Here is a 23,387-nt window from a genome sequence, read left to right on the forward strand (position 1 = left end):
CCCAACCCCTTTCCCTTCTCTAGGACTGCTCTCCCGTCAGCTTTTCCCTCTAGGTGCAATTAAAGGTTCAGGACCTCCCTGCATTGCTTTCCCTTGGGAATCGAGAGGTGCTGGGGTGGGTGTGTTCAGCTCTTCAGTAGTATTTAGGTCAAAACAAAATGAGGACATTCTTGTGGTTTCTGCTAACGTTTCCCCCAGAAGCTCTGGCTTTGTGCAAACCTTGCTTTTCCCAGCTGCCCCCGGGATCCCATTGAGCCTGTGAGTGCTGAGTGAGGGGAATTGCAGCCTCTGGGACCCGCTGGTCCCGTTCTCAGCTCTACCACTTGATTTATTCCAAGGGGAATCATCCTCTCTGCCTGCAGCTCTGTTTCTGTTTCTCTATGTGTAAGATGGGGGCAGCGATAATATGCAACCCAGTGTGCAGGATGTGGATCCAACTCTGAGCATTGCCCTGAGACCCACCCGTCAGATGTCACGGAATGTTTTGGGTGGCAGTGCAGCATGCTGGGGGCTGTGTTACTGAATTCTGCTTTTTTCCATCCAGCCTTTGCTGAGCTGCAGACGGACATTAACGAACTGACTAACGACCTGGATGGGGCCGGCATCCCTTTCCTGGATTACCGCACTTATGCCATGCGGGTTCTGTTCCCCGGGATAGAAGACCACCCGGTGCTGAAGGAGATGGAGGTGTGGTACTGGGTGTCTGTCTGTCTCTGCAGAGTTTTATGCTGGGGATGCACCTCTGGGCTGGAAAGGGGAAGGAATGTGATGTGGCCATGCTCATCTGCCTCCTTGCAGCTTCTGAGCTGTGAGTAGGGAGTTTGGCGGTTCTAGAACAGGCTGCCCTGAGCATGGGGCTACTGAGGTATTCTGGAGGCATTCAAGGCCAGTCTGGATGTGGCTCTGGGCAGCCTGGTCTAGTGGTTAGCAGGGTTGAAACTAGATGATCATTGTGGTCCTTTTAAGCCCAGGCCATTCTATGATCCTCAGGCAAACGGGGAGGGATGCAGGCTGGTGAGGCTGGGCAGAACTATGCTGTTTTCATAGCTGAGCTGTGCCAGAAGTCAGGAGTGATTCCAACCCTTCTGCAATAGAACGGATAAACAGCAAATAGTGGAGAGGGTGAAGTGTTTTGGGGCTGTGTGGGATAGGAATAATAAAGGATTGCTGCTGCTTCTGTGCTTGCAAGGTTGGTGGTTGCACTACAGGAGGGATGGTGGAAACTTCAGGGATGTGAGCTTGGGCTGAGTGGTTGCTGCTCTCTCTGACATTAATATCAATATTTATATTAGTATCATTGCTGCTGTCATTTTCTACAGCACTTGCTTTATTCATTTGGGTTTGTTTGATGCCTGCAAGGCTGCTCTTTGCTAGCAGACTTGTCTAACATGTCCTGTGTCTGTGGCTCTGTTTCCCAGTACAGAGCCCAACCTGGGCATCCTGTTCCCCAGAACAGCACCCTTTTCTTTCTCAGCTTCCCCACACTTGCCTCATCTGGGGCATGCAATGCAGGGCTGCTGGGGCTGCTGTTGGTTGGAGAAATGAGGTGCGTGAACCTCGGCTTCCCCTTGCTTCTGATCTGGTGTGGTAATTAGCGTTGGTATGGGAGAAGCACTCAGCTCTGGTGCAGGATGCATGGTTGCTAGTTACAACCTGAGCCCTTACCAATTGCAAGCACACGTGCTGGTGTTGTCAGGCAGCATAGCCTCAACGGGGGGAGCTGGCCCTGTGCCTGCTCCATAATCCCAGCTCCGGAGGCAGGGGGGTCCCTGTTTCCGTGGATTTCCCCATGCAGCTCAGGTTTCCCAGATGCTCAGAGCTGTTGCTGGCTATGGGGCCGGGGAGCAGCCCTCCCCTGGGCACAGCCCTTCCTGTCCCTGCAGAAGCCTGGCTCAGCTCTTCTCTGCTCCTGCTCCTAAGTGTATTCCTTAAGATTCTTCCTGGAGGCAGTGATGCATAGCTGCTGGAACAGGTGTGTGGATGAGGCACCTTGAAGTGGATGAGAGCAGAAAGCTTCAGTGGCAGCATCTGCAGATGCTGCATTCCTCTCCAAAGGGGAGAGGGGTGGAGACAATATCAAACTGGAGCTCTGGAGAGGAAATTGCAGAGGAGTAATTGTAAATTATCCAGGGGGACTGGGCAGGAGTTCATCCACTCCTAGCTCCTAATTGAAAACATCCCACCAGAAAAAGCATGCAGACTCAGCCTTGCCTGGGGCAGAAAGGGTTAATATTGCAAGGAAGCAAAAAAAAAAAAAAAAAAAAAAAATCACCAAAAAACCCCAAAAGAGATTAAATAAAGCAACTACAGTTGTGCAAGCTTCATATAATTGAATCAGGTTTGCTTTTATTTGTCTCTTTGCTCAGAGTGTAACATTAGTTACTGCGGATGATGGGAGGGAAGCGGCGCTCGCTTGCGCACCCGCTAATCCACAGCCAAGCATTACACTGTCATTACCAGCTCCCTTTCTCTTTACGTTTGTTGGAGGGAGGTTTGTTGCTTTGTGTGAGTTTAAGCCTGATTAAATATTTAATTCGGTATTGTTCATTTATTTCTGCTAATGATCAGTGAGTTACACACAGCGGAGCAGGCAGGCAGCAGGGCGGTGTGTGTAGGGCTGTGCGCAGTGGACACTGCCATCCTCTGGTGCCCTTCCCAAACCTTACGTGGTGTGTGCTGTTGGGCAGGACCCATCCCCCAGCTGGCTGAATGCCAGTTGAATGCCATCCCTGAAGGTGTTCCAGAGCCATGGAGATGTGGCACTGAGGGATGTAGTCCGTGGGCATGGTAGGGTTGGATTGATGGTTGAACTCAGTGATATTAGTGGTCTTCTTTTGCCTTAAGGATGCTGTAAGTTGACATGATGGTGATAGGTTGATGGTTGGACTTAGGTGATCTTGGAGGTCTTTTCCAACCTTAATGATTCTATGAGGGATGATTCCTGAGAGCAGGGACAGAGGTTTGTCGCTTCCCCAACTCCATGCTGGGATGTTCTGGGGCAGGTGTTCCCTCTCTCCTGCATGGCGAGGAGACATGCAGAGCCCATGTGACACACATGACAAGGAAATGGGATTATTCTTTTCCTGTGGGAAGCATCAGCAGTTTTGGAGGGGGAAGGCACAAGCACGAGGAGCTTCACTGAACCCAAAAGCGACGCTCCAAAGTTTTGATTGAAGTGAAATGATTTGATGTGTCAAAACGCTCTCCTTCATTTTGAGTTGATGTTTCGAAATGAAGAGTCTTGTTTTGTCTCCAAATATCGACACAAAATGAAATTTCTCACTTATTCTCCCAATCAGGAAGACAAGGGGAAAAAAAAATCATTAAAATTGATGTTGTACCAGAGAGAGGCTTTTATTCAGAGGAAACCATCGTTTATAATAGGAGGATGTTGTGTGTAAAAATGCTCATTTCTGGTAAGAAACATGGTCAGTGCTGAGCAGAGCAGTGCTAACGAAGGCGATAGGGAGATGAAAGGAACCCAGCCCACTCCCAGCTAGACATGTCTGAGATACAGCTTCAAAAGCAAAAGAGAATATTTCAGATTGTGTCTGGAGAGGGGTAGACCCGGGTTTCCACTATTTACTCCTGTCTGAAATCTATTCTCCAAAACCTAGCAGCTTTATTGACTGCAGAGCTTGGTATCGAGGCTTTATTTGCTTTCTGGATATTGGGAAGGGGCAGGCACTCCTTCAGTGTGATACTCACACCATGCTTTGGGTGGGAATTGAGCTTCTTGATATTGAAATTCTGATACTTGGGAACAAAGAGAATGTAGGTGAGGGATCTGCATGTATGTCTGTGCATACGTGTTTGAAGATGATGTATGCAACGATGCCCCAAGACTGTGCTGGCTTGATGCGCAGCCCCCCTGATTTCTCATTGCCCTCCTTCTTGCTCCCATCTTCCAGCTGTGCTCTATCCCTGCAGGTCCAGGCAAACGTGGAGAAGTCCCTGACCCTCTTTGGGCAGCTCCTGAACAAGAAGCACTTCCTGCTGACCTTCATCCGCACGCTGGAGGCTCAGCGGAGCTTTTCCATGCGAGACCGTGGCAATGTGGCCTCACTCATCATGACAGCACTGCAGGGTGAGATGGAGTATGCCACGGGTGTTCTGAAGCAGCTTCTCTCCGACCTCATCGAGAAGAATCTGGAGAGTAAGAACCATCCCAAGCTGCTCCTGCGGAGGTGAGTGGCCGTTTGAAGGGCTGGAGTTGTTCGGTGGTGCCCCAGTGTGCTAGCAGCCAACAAGAGCCCTTTTTTCCTCACCTCCTCTTCGGGGGCTTTGTCCACCTTGCCAGGCTTGGCAGGGTTTTCCAAGCAGATCTCTTCAAGCCAGGAGTCTCACCCAGGGCTGGGGTAGAGCGTGAGCAGAAGGCAGCATGCCAAGCCCCGCCGTGAGTCTGCCTGGGCCATCAATATTTAATGATAGCTCTGAGCTCTCCTTCATCACAGGCTGATGAATATTGAAAGATGCACCAAGTGCTGAACAAAAACAATTAATAAGCTCCACCAGCCCAGCCCGAGGCCCTCCGTGCCATCCCTTCACATGCTGTGCCTGTACCAGCCCACAGCAGGGATGAAGCAGCATCCCTCCAGTGGGGATGACTGCAGTGTTGGCATGTCACCAGAAAGGCATGAGGATGCCAGAGCATCTTTCAGACATCATCTGATGTTTTTGGCATGGCCAGACTGGACAGAGCGCACTGGGCTTTGTGTGCCTGGCTATGGGGAGATGCCTGGAGCACGTACAGCTGCAAGCTGGTCCCTGGCTGTGTTCCCTTGGCTGGTCTCTGCCTCATTTGTCACCTGCATCCCAAAGGAGCCCATGGTTTCTCACAGCACCTCAAAAGGAATAATGTGCCAGAGGGTGCAGTGCAGATGTGCAGCTGGCAAGGATAGGACCATGGGGGAGGCAACCCATGTGTCCCTGATCTGAGCGCATCCCTAGGCTCTTCCCCTCTTGCTGTCCCTCCACAGCAACAGGCTTCACCACGGCAGCTGGAGCTGTGGGAGGCTTAGGACAGGGATGAGGTTCCCTATTAGTCCCCTGCATGTTCCCAGGTAAAATTTAACCAGACTTTGCTCTTCCTGCAGCCATGGCATTTGAGGCTGTGCTTCCTTCCTCCATCCTTTTGATTAGCTGTGCTGTTGGGTGAGAGAATGTACTTACCGCCCAGAGCAACCGGATTACCATTGATCTTACTGGGGAGAGCTGTTATTTATTTATTTTGTTATTGGATAATCTCCCATTGCTGTGGCATCTGGCCCTGTTGTAGATAAAGACAAGCATCTGCTTGGAGTTCAGGCTGTGGCACTGGAGATGGATGTTCGGGGCAGTCGGTGGAGAAGCTGGGCTGGGGCTGAGGAGGATATCTACTGGTAACATCAGCCCATCCTTTCCGTAGCTTTCTCCCTACATCCCTTTTACTTGTCTCTTTTTTCTCCTCTTAATGGATTAATCTTTGCTGATGGGCTCAGGAAAGCTTTCCTCCTGCAGTCTGAGGTATTACCATCCCCTAATGCCTTAAGGAGGGCTCTTCTGTGCCACTGAGAGCAAAAAGGGATAAACCCCATTAACACCAGAGAAAGGCTTGGAGGGGACAGTACAACCCCAAGTCAGTGTGAATAAACTCCAGGAAAGTGGATTTCCTACCCCAGCCATCTGGACATGGAGAATGGCTTCTGTCCCATCTGCCCTGCGTGGCACTGCCTTTGGGCAGCAGGATCACTTCTGAGCACTCTGGAGATTCAGGTTCCTTCTGGTTTGTGTTTCCTGAACCAACCTGTATCCGTTTCCTTGGTATAACAGGAATGCAGATCTGTCTGGGAGGTTATTAGTATTGTTTGCGCTTTCGAGAGCATCTGCGTTTACAAGTGGCTGATCTGATGATTAATGGGTGGATAAGCTGAGAAGTATAACCAAAGGGTTTCAGGAGTCTGGCTGGCATTTTTACCCGAAAGGGAGTGAAAGTGACTTTAAAAGTAATGGACGTGTTAATGTGAATTTTAAGCTTGTGGCAGCTAGACCAGCCTGTGGTGCAGTGACAGGCACGTTTACTGTGAGCTGTGTGGTGGTGATGGGCCATAGGGATGGGTTGAAAGAGACCTTAAAGACCATCTGGTTCAGTGCTTTCCTTTGGGTCACGCAATAACTGGAGAGCTTGAGGGAGGTTTTGGTGGTACTTGACCTAGCTTAGGGGTCTCATACAGTCCACTCTCTGCAGAGGGAGCTGCCAGGTTCCAATAGGACATGACAAAAGAAACATATTTCATTTAAGTAGAAGGTAACAGGGAGAAGTAGAATGCTGGTCATCCCCTGGGTGAGACTCCTCACGGTGTGTGAGGTCATCTGCGTCTCTCTCCACTTCTCCAAGTATGCTGGAGACCTATTTGCTTCTCCCTCTTGCAGGTGGGCAGGCATGTCACTAGGGCTTTTGCTGTCTGCCCTGCTGTCTTGTGCCTTTCCAGATGTGACCTTTTAAAGCCGAAAATAAGATAGCCACAGTCCAGGTGGCAGTGGGTAGGATCAGAGACTTTCAGTGTCCTCTCCTGATCGCTTTGCTCTCTGCCTTCCCTACAGAACAGAGTCAGTCGCAGAGAAGATGCTGACAAATTGGTTCACGTTTCTGCTGTACAAGTTTCTGAAGGTGAGTTTGGGAGGGATTGCTGACCCTCTGTCGGGACAGAGGTGGGTTCCTACCTCACTGGGCTGGGCAGTGTGTCACCTGGGGCCTGGGCTGATGTGTTTCTTTAGTCTGCAGTTCCCTCCTGGAGTCCTGATCGCTTCCCAGGCCTTGGTTTCCTTCCCACATTTTTGAGATGTGATTACTGATTCTGGCTTTCCTTTTGGGGAAATAGCTGAGATTGAGAAATGAAATGCAGGCAGAGATTGCTTAATGCATTCTGGTTTTGAGATCTTCATAAAAACAGTGCCCCGGAGAAAGGATAAATCTGTAGGAGCCCAGATGAGTCTTGAATCCCTTCCCAGTGATCCCTGCTCCTCCCTCCTGTCACAACTCAGGAGGATGAAGCCCCAGGAGCTGGTCCCACTTAGACACGCTTGTGCTCAGAGGATATTTCTGCCAATTTGCTCTCATTTTCCTTCATCTGTCTTTTGAAACCGAGGCTTCTCACGGGGGGCTTGTTTCTCCCAGGCATCTGCACTTCTGCTGTTGCTTCCCCTCTAAAAGTTGCCCCTAGGTCACCAACTTCCCCATGGCCATCTCACGTGTATACAGGGACAGATGCTGCTGAGCACCTTGCCCACATTGGCAAGTACTGTGTCCTGGTGGTGCTTTGGACTGAGGCTAGTGATCCTGCTGTTGGTTTGTCAATCACCGAGGTTGTTTCTTGGGATCCTGCCTGGCTCAGTGAGGCTGGGTGGCATGCAATCGTTTTTGTGGGATTTCATCCCTCATTAAGAAAAAGGGAGTTTGAACCATTTCCAGCCAAGAGATGAGAGTGAGCAGGAGTCTGTGCAGAACTCAAGTGATCGTCAACGAGAGGTGATTTATAATATCACTTACGTGCACTTGGCTTTTTGCCTCTGTCGAGGGATAGCCTGTATCTATAAAAATCTAGCTGTAGCGTGTGGCAGAGATTGCTTTTCAGGGGTGGGAGAGGAGAAAAGCAGTGCCATTCACAGGGATATTGCAGACTTCCCTAACCTCACACTGCTGCTTTGCTCCGTGGTGCTTCCCTTGCCTCTTGCAATGGCATGTTAGGAAGGAGGACCTTGCAGCCTCCTCCTAAAGAGGGGAGGCAAAGGAGAGGGTCAGATCCCCCCCATTTTTGATGGTCAAAGGGGATTGCTATGAATGAGCTTGAAGTGAATGTGGTTATTCTGCACTCCAAAGCAGAGCATGCATCCTTCCAACACCCAAGGTGTTGGATTTGGGGATGCTGCTAGTTTCACGAGCATGATCTGATGCCCTTGTCCTGTTCTTGGCTGGCTGGAGCCCTGTGGATGTGTCGCAGGGATGTGGTCACCTCCTTCAGAAGCTACTTTGGATGGGTTCTTTTGCCACCGCTGGACGCAGAGATGGGGTCAGGACAGTGCCTTTTTCTGAAGGCTTTGGCTAAGCCATTGCACTGGCAGAAGAAATCACCTCTGGTCTCTTTGTGGTTGCAGCAGGAGAAAGAAGTCTGCTCTAGGTGCACTATTACAGGAGGAATATGCACACAGGGCTCAGGTAAACCCACCGGTTTACCCAAATCATCTCCTTGGGGAAGTGGTGGAATTTTCAGTGCTTGGGTCGGTCAGAATGGATTGGAATAGGCTTAAGGGTGCCCCTACTATGCTACCTCTACTGAAGGAGACCCATGGGCACTTTTCTGCCTGTCTTCCGGCGGTAAAGATCACAGGTGGCATCAAAAACAGGGAGAACCCGTGGAGTAGATGGAGAGGTATCACAGCAGACAGTTTGCCAGCAGGAAAACATATGCCTTGCACCAAACTGCAGTAATTGTGCATGTAAATGAGGCAGGCGGATGTGTGCCCAGCTGCCAGAGCTGCGCTCAGCAAACCTGCCTGGAGCAGGCTGGGCATTTGGCATGGCACTGGCTGGGACAGGGGATGCGGGTAGGATCAGCAGGACAGCCTCCTGCTGCCCAAGGCTGAGGGTAGAGGCAGTGTTTGGAACACTTGCTGGGTAGCATTTATCAGATGCCTAATGAGACACCCCAGTAAAACGGAGAGCCATAATTTGAGACAAACAGTGAAAAATGCTCGATATTAGGTGCCTGATGAGCTACATCTAGTTGATACGGTAGTTTGAGCGTTAGCTGGCTCGCCTCAGCCTGCACCCAGCACTCTGGATGTACCATTCACAGGAGCTTGCTTGGCCTGCAGAGGTTATCCCCCAGCTCCTCCTTGTTCTATCCTCCAGACACAGCTGGGAGGTAGTGGTCGCCCGTCATCATGCGGGCTGGCACGTCCCCATCCCATGGGTCCCCTCCTGGCTCAGAAAGCCTGCATGGTGCTGCAAAAGTAACTTGCCCATCACCAGGATCCCCTCCATCCCTCTGGGGAATCCATACGACCAAGATCTAACCTATGGATCCCCAAAGAGGTTTATTCCTCATCAGCCAGGCTGGTGTGTGAGCAGCGGAGGAGGTGATCCCTGGACTCAGCCATTTATTTTCCATCCACGCTGCATTCCTCAGACTGGAAGACTCCCAGGTAGTTTTTATAAGCAATGAAAAGAAGCAATTTCTTGTTTTTCTTCCTTGGCTGGTGAGCTTGTTGTGAGTGCTGGGGGCTTGTGGCTTTGGGGCAGCCCAGCAAGGTGGCTGTTAGGATGTGGCATAGCACCCACCTTGGGTCTCTCACTTCTCCGAGCTGACTTAATGAAGCCAAGTTAGCAAATGAAACATAATTTCAAAGACAGGCGTGTTGTCGGAAGGTCTGGGGATGATGTATGCCTGTTCCTGCTCGTTAGCAGCTGTCTCTTTAATTACCGCAGATGCTAACGAGATGCTAACAGCATATGGTGACAGGGAGAGCAGCCGCACTTTGCACCAAAGTACAATTTATTTGTGAGGCGGCTGGGAGGGAAGGGTGAGGGCTGGTGGGGTAAAATCTGTTGAGATTTCTCCCAGTCCTCCCTGCTGCCATCCTGCCCTATTTTCCCATTCAGGAGTAATGTCTGTATCTGGAAGGATATGCTGGGATGCAGTGCAGTGGAGCAGTTTGAGCCTTGTGTGGTAAAGAGGTGTCCACTTTCAGCTGCCCTTCTCCAGCTCATGGCTTCAGGCTGATTGGTCCATTGCTGTGCCATGGCTCTGGCCTTAACAGGTCCTGAATTGCTGCAGTTTTAACGTCCAGCTTCTTTGGATGAAGCATCTGGTTCCTCTCCCTTCCTCCCACCTGGCAGATAGACACTGATGTGGCTAGTAGCTAGTGCTGGCTCTGACTGTAGGGGTTTGACAGTAGGGACATATAGGTGGCAAATGGCTTAGCTGCAGGAAATGCTCTCCCAGTCCATTTCATCAAGTTGGAGACCTCCAGCAAGTTTTAAAGGAGAATGAATTGCTGCAGGGGAACAAATTGCTTCCATGTGCTCCTTGCAGTCTTGGGGAAGGGTTGGAGGTGGTTTATAAAGTCACATGTGGGGCTTGATGCTGCAAGGGCACAATAGGCTTCTGTCATTGTAGTTCTGAAAGGCAAGGTTGGTGCCTGACACCTTCTCTCTCCTCTCTCTTCCTCCCCTCCGTCCCCTGTTCCACAGGAATGTGCTGGGGAGCCACTCTTCATGCTGTACTGTGCCATCAAGCAGCAGATGGAGAAGGGACCCATTGATGCCATCACAGGAGAGGCTCGCTACTCCCTCAGTGAAGACAAGCTTATCCGGCAGCAGATTGACTACAAAATGCTGGTTAGTGCAAGTGGGAGCCTCGCTCGTACTAGTTCTTGCCACGATCTCTAGGCCAGCTATTTAACAAGGTTTTGGAGACACCCATAGGCTTTGCAGAGAGTGTTTTTTCTCTTACTACTCTTTCCAGTGTCTGTGGGAATCAAAGTTAGAGCCTGGGGATTACCATGAAAGATGGAGAAGTACTGCTTCTCCCATATGGGCTGTCTGTTTTGTCCAGCTGTGTGTTAAGTGGTCCTTCCTCTGGCTGAAGCTGTAGCTGGTTCTTCACCACCTTCTCTCCACCTGTGTGGAGATGAGAATAAAATGTGCTTGGACAGTGCTGAAACTTTGCAGTCTTTTTTGAATTGGGCATGGTTTGCTGGCCCAGGATTGCTTCACAGATATTACATTGCCTATCTGGAAATTGCTGGAGTTTTGGATTGGAAGGGGAGAGGTGGGAAAAAAAAGGAAGCAGGAATATGCCATGAGACTGTACCTTCAGGCTTGGGATTGAGCAGGGGTAACTGTAGACAGCTGCAGCCCCATGCCTTTGGATCTGCCATCCTCACACTCAATTCTTTCTCCCCCTCTGCAGACCCTCAACTGTGTGAACCCTGAGAACGAGAATGCGCCAGAGATTCCTGTCAAGGTGCTGAACTGTGACACCATCACACAGGTGAAAGAGAAGCTGCTGGATGCTGTCTACAAAGGAGTGCCCTATTCCCAGCGTCCCAAAGCTGGAGACATGGACCTTGGTAAGAGAGGGGCCAAGCACTCCCCTTGAAACAGCCAAAGGCTGAAAGGCCAAAAAAACATTCAAGGCAAGCAAATGTGAATCTCCTTTAGGACAGAAGACCTGTCAGGACAGGAGTGTTTTTGCTTGTACAGTTCACTTTGACTAAGATTGCTGTGCTGGTGGCAGTGCCTGTGCATGGGAGCCTCTGGGTTGAGAATGTGAATCCTGCCAATGGAGAGGAGAGCTCTTCATGCTCTGGTTTGGTTTGGGTTTGGTTCGGATTGCAAACACAAGGCTGGGGGACAAGAAGGGCAGAAATTGTTGGGAACGGTGTTAATAGTGACGTTGTTAGAGGAGGAGCAGGAGAATGGAGAGGAGAGGAGTGTAGTAAATGGTTGCCGGGGCCAAACTGATGCTGCTTTTTGTTGAATACTTAGAAACAGCTTTTGCCCAACACCATGTTGACAGTCATCAGTCTGTAGGTTTGAAGGTGATGGCAGGGCTCTTTCGTTTATCCCAGACCTTGCTCCTCTGCTCTGCTTGGCTTTGTCCTCCAAGCTGCCTGCTAACCATGAGCCCTTCTCCCTCACTGGGACAGAGTGGCGGCAGGGCAGGATGGCCCGGATCATACTGCAGGATGAAGATGTCACCACAAAGATTGACAATGACTGGAAGAGGCTAAACACCCTGGCCCACTACCAGGTAATGCTGTCCGTTGGTGGAGAGCGCTGAGCAGTCACTAGCTGCTGAGAGCTTGAATATCTCTTCTCCCTCCTTATCTTGGTCAGGGCCTGGGTTTGGCTCTCCATACCTTGCTGCTCATGTGGGGATGTGACAAGGGGTCTTTGGTCACCTCTCTACAGTCTCTGTGTTATTGATCCTTCTGTTCAAGGAAGGAACTAAATGGAACATCTTCAGGACTCTTAGAGAGCACTCTGTGCTCTGACACTGCTTTGTTGTCTTCAGCTCCAAGCTTTTGAAGCATTTCCATTGTGCTCTGTGGCCCTGAACTGTTGTAGAGGTAGATGCAGTCCCCTGTCCCTGGAGCAGGGTGCAGTGTAGCTTCATCCCTCTGGGGCTGGCTTCTTCACGCTGTGGGATTGTTCTTCGTCTGCATATCCTGATGTCACAGCTTGATATGTGCCATCTGCCTGCAGGTGACGGATGGCTCCTCAGTAGCCCTGGTGCCCAAGCAGAACTCAGCGTACAACATCTCCAACTCCTCAACCTTCACCAAGTCCCTCAGCAGATATGGTGAGTGCACAGGGGGATCCACACCTTGCTCTCTGCTTTGTTGGCAGGGAAAGTGGCTGGATTTGCAGACTGAGGCACAGGACCTGCTGGATCAAGGTCCTCTAAATGCTTGATTCTCCTGTACTGTGCTGTACTGGTGTCTGAGAGAGAGCTATACTGGTGTCACACAGAACCGTTTCTTTGCAACGTATTGGAGAGGAGAGAATGGAAGAAAGACAAGTCAGATGGCTGCAACTAAAGGGTCTCCTCCCTTTTATTCCCCTGAAATCTAATTAAGGTAGTCACAGAGGCACTAAGCACTTAAATAAGCCTAGCTTAGGGCTCCATCAAACATGCTGGCAACTGTGCATGACACATGCAGAGGATGGGGATGGAGAGCTGTAGAGAGGTGGAGGTCAGTAAGGTATGAGTTTCCCTCTGTTTGGTGCTTGCAGAGAGCATGCTGCGGACAGCCAGCAGCCCCGACAGCCTGCGCTCACGCACCCCCATGATCACCCCAGACCTGGAGAGTGGCACCAAGCTTTGGCACCTGGTAAAAAACCACGACCACATGGACCAGCGGGAGGGCGACCGGGGCAGCAAGATGGTCTCTGAGATCTACCTGACCCGCTTGCTAGCCACCAAGGTATGGCGCAGGGACACACAGCTGCCACATGGCTTTTGTGATCTGGATGGGGAGGGATAAGGATTTGGGTTGTCCAGAGGTGCTACTGTTTTTTATTAGACTGCTGCTTCAGTACTGGAACTATTTTCCTGATCTTTGGATCTGAGCTGGAGGTGATGTTTTTGAGTGCCACAGCCCTCAGTGAGTGTCCCTTGAGTGAACTTTCCTATTTGTTTTTTGCACCCTCTGGCACTTTTACTGTTCCCCATACCACTGAGCAACTGCTGGACTGCAAAGCAGAGGTGCACTGGAGGAGGCACATCATCCCATTGGTTTGGCTTTTGGGGTAAAGCTGCAAAATCAGGGTGGATAATTACCTAGGGTGTGTGGCATACAGCACACACGTCACAGCAGGGATCCCCTTCCCCCAGCCTGCATAAAACAAGGTGAGTACTATTTGTCTGAGATCTCTCTAGGGAGGGCCAGGGGCTCTACTGAAGATAATGGCTCAAAACAGCAGAGATTGGGGTCAGCCATCTCTCTTGTGATGTGGCTCCGTGCAATGTAGTAATTAAGGTTTGTTCAGTGATATTTGTGGTCAAGTCTTGGGTACCTTAATGGAACCCAAATAAAGACCACGATACAACATGCATTCCCTCCCCCGGTTTTTGCTCTATATGGTGTTTTTATGCTTTTGACATGCCAAACAATGCAGTGAAGGAAAAATGTGCTTGCTGTCATGTTGATTTAAACCACCAAAAACCAGTATGTTTACACAGACGGTACTGTGCTTTTATTCCAAGTTGTAGGAATAGGAGTGAAATTAGTTTAAAGGCCCGTCTTTGTGCTGCTGCTGGGTGCTGCTGAATGGCTCTTCTCTCCTTTTCCTCCTCAGGGCACTCTGCAGAAATTTGTGGATGATCTGTTTGAGACTATCTTCAGCACAGCACATCGTGGGAGCGCACTGCCCCTCGCCATCAAATACATGTTTGATTTCCTGGATGAGCAAGCTGATAAGCACCAGATCAATGACTATGATGTCAGGCACACCTGGAAGAGTAACTGGTAATGGAGAGGGGCAGTGAAGCAGGGGCTAGCGATGTCACAGCTAATGATACCTCCTACCCTTCCCACAGGGAGCAGAAATATGCCTCAAGTTGTTCCTGAAAATGTTCCAGCATAAGAGAGGCCCGTATCTCTGTGTTTTGGGTGTGGGTAAATCTTTCACATGCCTTCCTGCAGTAGAAAAAATCCCAGGAATGCAGTGCTCACTGCTGCCACAGTACCACGTTTCCACTTATGGCTGGAGCTGGCTGAGGACAAACACGATCCTGTTCCCATCTCACCTTGAGTGAGCACAGCACAGCCTTCTCTGTCCTCTGGGCTCCTCCAGAGGTGCCAGCCTGCATTCTCGTCTTAGCTGTCCTGGAGGTGTTTGCCACACTCCCTCCAGTCACTCAGCTGAGTGTGCCCTAACAGAGTTAGTGTAAAGCCATGTACGCGTCCTCATCCTCCGTAACCTCGCCTGCAGAGCCAACCCATCAGCTCTGCTAATCGCTCTCTGAAAAGTGGGGAGGAGCTGCTTATGAGACCTCAGTGAGCGCTGTGCTGGGGCCAGGGCTCCAGCACACGTCTGCTCCTTTTCTGCAGCTCCCCATCTACATTCTGCGTTTCTGCTGCCTCACTGATTTCATCTCTCTGATCTTGCCGTTGCTGGAGACGGGTACGTACGTTCCCGTGCCTGGCATTTGTTAAATGGCAGCCAAATTGCTTTTGTATAGTTCAGTAACTGTTGGCAATTAGCAGGGCAGGAAAAGAAACATTTTTAAATGGAGATGTGAGAGTGCGGAAGTGCTTGGAACTGATTTATAACTCTGCTTTCTATATTAAAAGAAGGAGTGAAATGCAAGGGAGGAAAAAAAGGCCCGCTCTGCAGGGGCTGGGCATGCAGGCTTCTGCATACTAATGCCTGTGCTTATCTCTGGGCGCTAATTCAATGTGTGGAGCTAATTTCTTGAGGCCATTCCCTTCACAAATGAAATATGTACATGCACCCAGTACCCTCATTAAGAAAGTCCTGGGGAATGAAGTGTGTTTTGTCTAAGATAAAAGCATTCACTGGGTGTTGGTGCTGAGGAGTGACAGACCGGAGAGGCATTCTAATGGAGGGAGACCCTGAAAGGCTCCTGGGAGAGGAGAGGGGCAAGAGAGTGGGAAATGGAGCGATGGAGAGTGGCATGTGTGTAAGTATGCAGCAAACATCCAGTCCCAGTGCCTCCACCGCTGAGAAATGCGTCTCTGGCATCTGAGACTGCCTAAATCGTTCTCTCATCTTAATTGTGCTAATGAGCCTCTGGAGGAATCCAGCATCCCCCTCCTGCAGCACGAGAGACGTGTGAAATGCCACCAAGTGTCTTAGGATTATTGATACGGGAGGAGGGAATCGTGCCTGGTGACCCATGGGTTCAGCGAGGGCTATTCCGTGTGAGTAGACCCGTGAAGAAACAGCAGCTCTTTGCTGCCCTGCTTTGTCTTTGGAGACATTGACAGTGCTGAGGCATTTCTCCATGGACAGCTGTGGCCATGCTGGGGTGGGCAGAAGACATGGTATTGCACTGAGGCAAAGGCAAATGGCTGTTTGCTCAAGGCTCGTTTCACGTGCTGACTCCTGTTTCTTTCTTCCTTCAGTCTACCTCTGCGTTTTTGGGTGAATGTGATTAAGAACCCCCAGTTTGTGTTCGACATTCACAAGAACAGTATTACTGATGCCTGCCTATCCGTGGTGGCTCAGACATTCATGGACTCCTGCTCAACTTCTGAGCACAAATTAGGAAAAGACTCTCCCTCCAACAAACTACTGTATGCCAAGGACATCCCCAACTACAAGAGCTGGGTAGAAAGGTGAGTAGACTCGGCAGCATCTTCTTGCTTCCCTTGGAGGACTTATAGTGTACTTACATAGGCGTGGAGGTTTCACACTGAGGGTTTGGTTTTTGAGGACACTCTGAAGAGACACTGTGCTAACGCTGGTGGGAGGTAATCCTCATCTGGGAGGTGCTGCTTTCTTGTGATCATCTCCAGGAGTGAGTTTGCAATGACTGTTTGACAGAGCTGTTTTTGTCTTGCTTAAAGGATGCTAAAAGCAACCTCCACTTTTGGCTTGTCTGATGTTTTCTGTTGTAAAAACTTGGTCAGTGCTAAGAAATTGCTAACATCTCCTTTGATTGCTTTTGAAGAGCAGTAAGAAGTAAGCCATGGACTAGAGAAGTGCCTTTTTTGTAACATGACAATACATGCAGGTTTTGCTGAAATGGATGAAAATTGCAGTTTCCTGTCTCTCATCCCTCTGCACATCTTGCCTGGGATCGTGATGAGAGCTCATGCTCCAAGGCAGTGCTTGGGCAAGGAGCAGGTCCCTTGCTCCTTCTGACACCCTTCTGTCATGTTAGCTGATGTTAACCTTCTGTCCCTCTGAATAATGCTGTGTTAAGTATTCAGAGTTTGAATGTTACTGATTGCAAATTGATGCTGTCGGGCATAAAGCTTTGTTTAGTTGTATCTTTTGGGGAGAGAAACCTGGGAGATGTCCTACAAAGCCCTCCCAACAGAGTTACTGTTAGAATATTGCTGGGTTGCACAATGGGATTTTAAAAAGCTTAAAAAATACCACATTTCAGGTTTCTGAAGCAACCTTCCCCTTCTGCTGATAAGCTGTGCTAAAGATCGTACCCTGTACTTTGCTGAGGACCCTTTCCATTTTTGGTGTCTGGATTGGGTACTGAATGAGCCAGACGTAAGACGTCCAGGCAATAATAAGCATTGTATTTTCTAGTTTGTAAGCATGAGACTTTGTAGCGTATGTTGTCCTTGGTTGTTTGCTAGTACTCAGTTACGTATTTATGTCACACCGTTGGCATGCCTGGTGCTTTGCAGGCAGGTGCAAAGACAAGGTTCTTCCCTCGAGGAAGAGACAGCTTGGATCAGAAGAAAAGATGTCCCTGAAATATGCTGGCTAAGATGAGAGATGAGCTGTGTTGTAATAGGAGAGAGTTCTTTGCAGAGGGCTAGAGGGGACTTTGGAGAGGGGTCCCTTAGGAACATCACAAATTTTGCTGCCTTTAAGCGTAAGGTGAATTTCTCTGACCTTGCCATCTCTGTGACAAAAATACTCGGCATTGTATTATACTCAGCCTGCAGAGAAAAGGTATCAAACCATTCCAGAGAGAAACATTGGTCTAGATGTGCTTCATCCCCAGGGAGAAGTTGGGAGATGTAACCAATGACAGATGTTCCTACCACCGCTTACTGCAGAGCAGGAGGGTGCTGGGCTGTGCTGCTTGGGAGCACGGGGTGCAGCCCCAGAGGCAGTGAGTGAGGTGTGTCTGCTGTCGGGTTTTGCTGCAAAATCTGGCATTTCTGGCTTTTGGCACAGTTATCACTGTCAAGCTTTGCAGAGGCAGGATTGGAGGTAGCGCAGGGGTGGCTGAGTGGGACGCGTTCCCCCTAGCAGCTCTGTCTGCCACCTGAGTTCAGGCATGCTAAAAAAAACAAAACACAAAGAGTTTCCTGCCAGTCTGAGGCAGAAATAGCATGTTAAAGGGCTTAGGGGATGGGAGGCTCTGGGAAGAGACTGCTGCCAGGGTCATGGCTAGAGTTTTGGTCCATGCATGCTTGTACTGACAAATACTGTTTCCTGCCATCCTTTGTGTCATGATAAAACCCAGAACTGCTTCAATTTTCCTGGACACGTAAGAGTTGCCCAAGTATTTTATCAGTGGCTGAGCTGAGCGCTGTGGGATGGAGTGGATCCTCAGCTTCATCTCCTCGAGTGGTCTTACTGCCATCTGCTCCTATCCAAATGCTCTAGCTGTGTCCTACCTCAGCATTCAGCTGATGATGCTAATGATGCTAATCACTGTAGCAGAAACTTTACTGAGCTGTTTGAGGAGTCATGAGGAGTAAAGCAAACCTGAGAGGGAGTTGTGCTCTGTGTTTCCAAGTGCTGGGAGCAGGCAGGGCTCATTTGATGTGGATTGGGTTTTTTTCTGGATGGAGGCTGATGGACCTATCCAGTGTGGTTTCCTAAAAGACCTCAGTCTGTTGCTTGAATTTGCACCTGTGCAGCTAAGTCTGGGTCACAAAATGCCTTCTGGTTTTGTTGAAGCAAAATATTCTGTTTTTGCACCACAATTCTGGATGGTACAAGCTGTGTCTGGCTTTCCTGTTATCTCCTGAGCATGTCAGTGGTATAAATGTGTGGTGGGGCATTGAAATTTAAGGTGTCCAAGGAGAAGAAAGGTGTGTCTTACTGGTAGCAACCATAAGAGAATGCAGCTGTGCAGAGAAAAGCAGAAGTGTAACTGCAAGAGCTTGATCATGGCATGACTTAGGTTGGAAGGGACTTATCTAGTTCCAGTGATGTGAAGTTACCTTGAGTGCCATCTTTGGCTATAGAAACATTCTGAACTTAGAACGGTAACAAACTCTTGTGTGTTGCATCATGGGTTCTGCCAGGTGGGTTTCAGTGCAAAATGGGACAGGAAGGAGAAGAAGTGTGTTATTTATGAGATCGGAAAGTCCCTGATCCTGGCTCCCTGGCATGATGGGCGGGGGTGGGTTCAGCCAGTGCTCTGTGTCTCGATGCTGCTCCTCTAGCAGCATGTTGCTAATGGTGCTCACCTTCTGCAAAGTTCTGGGAGACCTCTGGATGAGCAGCAGCATTACAGTGAGTGATGGTGGTGCGTCACCACTGAGGAAAGATGCTCCTCATACTGCTTCTCCTGAGGTTCTCGGTAAGCATCGCGGGGTGGGCTCATCCCCTTCACTCCCTCAATATTTCTGACTGGCTCTTCCATTTCTCTGCCTCTCCTTTGCAGATATTATGCAGATATTGCTAAAATGCCAGCAATTAGTGACCAGGACATGAGCGCCTACCTGGCAGAGCAGTCACGGTTACACCTCAGCCAGTTCAACAGCATGAGTGCGCTGCACGAGATCTACTCCTACATCACCAAGTATAAGGACGAGGTAAGATGCAGCGATGGGACCTCACACCTGGGCTGCAGGCTGTGTGTCATAGCCCTCGGTTTTGCATTATCCCTATTTTATGAGATGGGGGTGGGTGGTGCACAGGGCCGAGATCAAAGGTGAGGCCATATGTGGAGCCAGGAGCTGATGGACAGTCCTATCCCTGCTCTGTGGCCCTCGCTATGCTGATAAGCAGGGCTTCATTCTTGTGTTTTCTGCTGGGAACAATGTGGAAAACGCCTCTTTTTCTCTTACTGTACATACACTTGGCATGTGAGCATAGCAGAGCTTTAGAAATGGCAACACTATTGCAGTGTGCCTAATCTGTGTGCCATGCCCAGCCCAGTGCCGCAGTGGTACTGGCACCACACTTACACTGGTGTCATCCAGCTCTGCTGCGTGGGGATATGAGAGGATGTGGTGGCCTCCTCAGCACTTTCTTTGGGAGTATCAGTAAGAATGGTCAAAAACCCCTCTGCTGTAATTTATACAAATTAACTTCACGAAGCACTGCTCAAATCCTCACCCCGCATCTTTTTATTAAAGCAATAAAGTATGTAACTACAGTAAAACACAGATCTATACATATGGCACGATAATATCGCTTTTATTCTCCCAATAAAGCAGAGCGATGACTGTGTGAACAGTGGCTTATTTAGATGACAAAGCACTGGCACTTTTTGCACAGGGAGGTTGGGCCCCATCGCTGTAGTAGCAGGGCTGGCCTTCTGGGTCTAACGACAGCAATGGGACAGTGGTGGCCTAAGCCCTTGAGTAGCTGAGTGCTTTGTAGGGAGGAAGAAGGAGGAGGCTGAGGAAGATTTCCATTCCCCTTGGTTGCCTCTCTTGCCTGCAGGAGTCAGAGGAAAGCCTGGTGCTTGGGAAGGGGCCACGTGATGGTCAGTGTAACAGCGCTGGTGGGATCCGAGTGCCATTCCCCAGCTGCAGTGGGCTGACATGTCTGGGGGGTCTGTACTTCTGTGTGATGGGCTGGCCATTAGGATGTTTTGCAGCTTGTACAGCAGCTCTGTGGTTACCATGAGGGTGACAAACGAGCAGTTCAGAGGATCCAGATCAGTCAGCACCCCTCAGTGACCATCAGGTGCTTGCTTCCTACTGGGTAAAAGTCCCCAGCCCTTAAAAAAACTTGGCTAAGAGCAAGGAAGGGGCCGTGTGGCACTGATGAGCTGCTCCTGGTGGGCACAGGTTCTCATGTCGTCAGATAGTTGCAGCCTGACATCTGTTGAGTGTCTTGCTCTCCAAGCATTGCAAGCGTGTTCACAGCTCTCAGGAACTTCTTTTATTATTTGTAATGGAATTAATAAATCGCAGCTGTTCCCTTTGTTTGTTTTCATTCATTAAGCACAATTATATGCAGCTCGACTGCACCCTCTTTGATGCAAAATGGGAGAGAAAAATTTTTCCTGTTGTTCAGTGCAATAATAAGCTGTCATTGGCTGTGAATGAAGATCATAATTAATTTTCATGTGGATACTTGCATCTTGGTAATCAGTGGTCCTGGCTCCTTACAGCAGGTGATAAACTCAGCACTGGTTTCCTTTTCATAGAATCATAGAATCATTTGAGTTGAAAGTTACCTGTAAAGATCATCTAGTCCAATTCTCTTTTATTGTAATAGTTTATATAAGGGTGGGATAAAAGAGGACTGGGTAAGCGCAGGGGCAGGTTGTGCATTTTCTAACACCTCAGCATTGCACAGTACACAGCTGGCTCAGTGGGAGAGGCAGAAGTAGAGGGAATAGACTCTTACTCAGCTTCTCAGACCAACCTCCCCTTATTCCAGCTCAGCCACTGCTGAGACACATGGGGCTTTGGGTTCAGTGGGAGCATGGCTGTAGGTATTTTGTTTTGCCCACAGTATTTAGCAGCACCCAGCTGCTCTGCACCTTGCAGCAGTGCCTCTACTTCCCCAGGCACTGGTCATCCTTTCCAGCCCCAGTCCTGTTCCAGAACATCTCGCAGGGAGCGCAGCCTGCCCATGCCAAGAGCTGCTGCATCTCCTCACAACTCTGCCAGCCCGCAGGCACTGCAGCAGTGCTTAATCAAAGGAAGCTGATTCCCTATTAAGAAGTTACCTGTAGGGCTCCTGATGGACTTTGCCTGCTTCCTAGTAAGTCTATTAATTATACAACAGTTTGTTTCCAATTATGCAGCCAATGAAATGGTTAATCAAGTCCCCTTTGACGGATGCCTTGATATTTAATTGCAAAAAAATTTGCTCTCTCAACTAGCTCACCCGAGGAGATGAGATTTCTATTCAGGTTTGTTTTTTTTTAAAAAAAAATGTCTGCTTTTCTGCTCTACTGGCACAGTGTTAGTGAGATGAGAGCTGTGCCTGTGGAGGGGGCAGGTGCCCCTCAGCATTATGCTTCATTACTCCCTTCTGTCTGCTCTGAGCCCTTTCCACAAGCGCTCCCCAGACCTGCAGGCATGGAAGTGTTCTTATGGGATAAGGGGACTGTCAAACATCACCCTGTGATCTCTCATTCCCACGGGAGGTTGGTTAGAGGAAGGGGGTTTTGATGAAGGAAAGCTGTCTTCTTGATAGGATGAGAAGTGATGGCTGTAAGTTGCCCCAGGGGAGGTTCAGGTTGGATGCTAGGGAAAATTTCTTCTCAGAAAGAGTGGTGATGTAGTGTCATGGGCTGCACAGGGAGTGGTGGAGTCACCATCCCTGGAGGTGTTCAAGAACTGTGGAGATGTGGCACTGAGGGATGTGGTCAGTGGGCACGGTGGGTGTGGGGTTGACAGCTGGGCTAGAATGATGACAATAGGTTGATCGTTGGACTCTTAAAATGTTGGTGATGGGTTGATAGCTGGACTTACCTTAGTGGTCTTTTCCAACTGTAATGATTCTTGTGGTCCTGGTACGTCAAGCATGGCTCCTGCAAGGCATGGGGCAAGCTGTTGGTGATCGTTGGATGACTGGGTGGACTGGGTGAATCTGTGGGTCTTTTCCAACCTTGGCGATTCTATGATTCTGTTCTGTGATTCTAAGGACTCAGTGTCCATCCCATATCCTAGGATGGTTGTCAACCTTAGGGAGAGCTGAGCGGGATTTTGTTCCTAGTGGCAACCACAGCCTTGTGGGTTTGGCACATTTTTTTGGCTTCATGGCTTGATTGTGGTCTCTGAAGAGCAGCCAGTGCTTCTCTTGGACTTGGTAGATTCTGTGGGGTCATGGATGTAGCTTGAAGCAGTTACTGCCTTTTGGATTTGCCCTGCATTTGACGCTAGATGTCCATTTTCTTCAGTTCTACTCATTGGGTTGGCTTCTTGCTAGCTGCAGCTGCGCATCCCTGGTGTTACCACAGCCTGTGGGGTGCTCTATCTGCTGGGTGACAGCTGGGGGCAGCGTCCTGCACCTCTCCCCTCCTCCATTAGACAAAGGGAACCAACACAGGATGCCTCTCCTGGGACCCCATGGCTGCGTGGGGTCGGGATGTGCTGCAAGGGCCGATTCTCAGCCTCTCTTCTCACCTCTCTCCCGCAGATTTTAGCCGCGTTAGAGAAGGACGAGCAGGCCAGGAGGCAGCGGCTGAGGAGTAAGCTGGAGCAGGCAATTGACACAATGGCCTTAAGCAGCTGAAGAGGCGGCACGGTGCCAGCTTCCCAAGCAGCGACGCGGCGGGAGGAGGCAGGCAGGACACTTCGGGGCCGGGGCTGGACGTGCCCGCGGGTGCCTCCGCACACTTCCCACAAATGAACAAGGAAAACCTCGCGTGCGAGCGGAAAACAAAATCCCGACGACAGCAGCAACACGGATAAACCCCTCTACGCACACCCCGATGCAACCGGGACACAGCAGAGACCTTGCAAAGGGGCCAAGCGGGGCGGTGGAGGAGGGAGAGCCGCGTGCCCCATGGACCCGCTGGGACCCCCCGGGCCAGGCAGAGCCCCTGAGCCCACTGGAAAGGAGGGTTGGGACCGTGGGGCTTTTTAGGACGGCATTTGGATGTTGTTACTTTGGTGGAGGGAGGGGGGGGGTGGGCTCCTGTTTGTACTGTACTTGACTTGCTCTCCCCTCCTTGCCCCCCCGGCTGTCTGCCCCCTCTCCTCCTCCCTCTGTTTCTTTTTCTGTCTCTTTCCCCCCTTCTCTCTCTCTGGCCTTCTGCCACTAGTGTTAACTGCTATATTTGCACAATTTACACGAGACAAAATTTTTAATTTAAAGAAAAAAATAATAAAAAGTATAACAAAGAATGGGAGGGGAAAAAAACAAAAGAGGATTCTAAATTTTGCAACTAACTCATGAAAAACGGTTTTAAAAAATAAGCTAAAGGACTGATGCTGGGGAGATTTGGTGGTGGGGGCAGCAGGGGTGGGCAGGAAGGGGAGAAATCCCTGAGCTTTGATATTTCTGAAAATACGTCCTGTGCCATGTTTTA

General features: G+C 49.8%; 1 protein-coding gene across 1 annotated transcript in view; it reads left to right on the forward strand.

Moving 5' to 3' along the window:
- The window catches only part of PLXNA1 (plexin A1), a gene marked incomplete at both ends in the record, with an annotated part of 84,627 nt that extends 62,039 nt beyond the window's left edge, over positions 1 to 22,588 (forward strand). Inside the window, 12 exons of the mRNA XM_079540441.1 lie at positions 545 to 687; positions 3,931 to 4,187; positions 6,583 to 6,649; positions 10,232 to 10,378; positions 10,953 to 11,112; positions 11,692 to 11,795; positions 12,251 to 12,347; positions 12,782 to 12,972; positions 13,847 to 14,016; positions 15,640 to 15,852; positions 18,828 to 18,978; positions 22,493 to 22,588. Coding sequence (XP_079396567.1) covers positions 545 to 687; positions 3,931 to 4,187; positions 6,583 to 6,649; positions 10,232 to 10,378; positions 10,953 to 11,112; positions 11,692 to 11,795; positions 12,251 to 12,347; positions 12,782 to 12,972; positions 13,847 to 14,016; positions 15,640 to 15,852; positions 18,828 to 18,978; positions 22,493 to 22,588 — 1,796 coding nt within the window. The remainder of the gene's footprint in view (positions 1 to 544; positions 688 to 3,930; positions 4,188 to 6,582; positions 6,650 to 10,231; positions 10,379 to 10,952; positions 11,113 to 11,691; positions 11,796 to 12,250; positions 12,348 to 12,781; positions 12,973 to 13,846; positions 14,017 to 15,639; positions 15,853 to 18,827; positions 18,979 to 22,492) is intronic.
- Positions 22,589 to 23,387: the final 799 nt, after the last annotated feature.

Source organism: Tetrao urogallus, assembly GCF_951394365.1.
Source record: "Tetrao urogallus genome assembly, chromosome: 10".
Lineage (NCBI taxonomy): Eukaryota > Metazoa > Chordata > Aves > Galliformes > Phasianidae > Tetrao > Tetrao urogallus.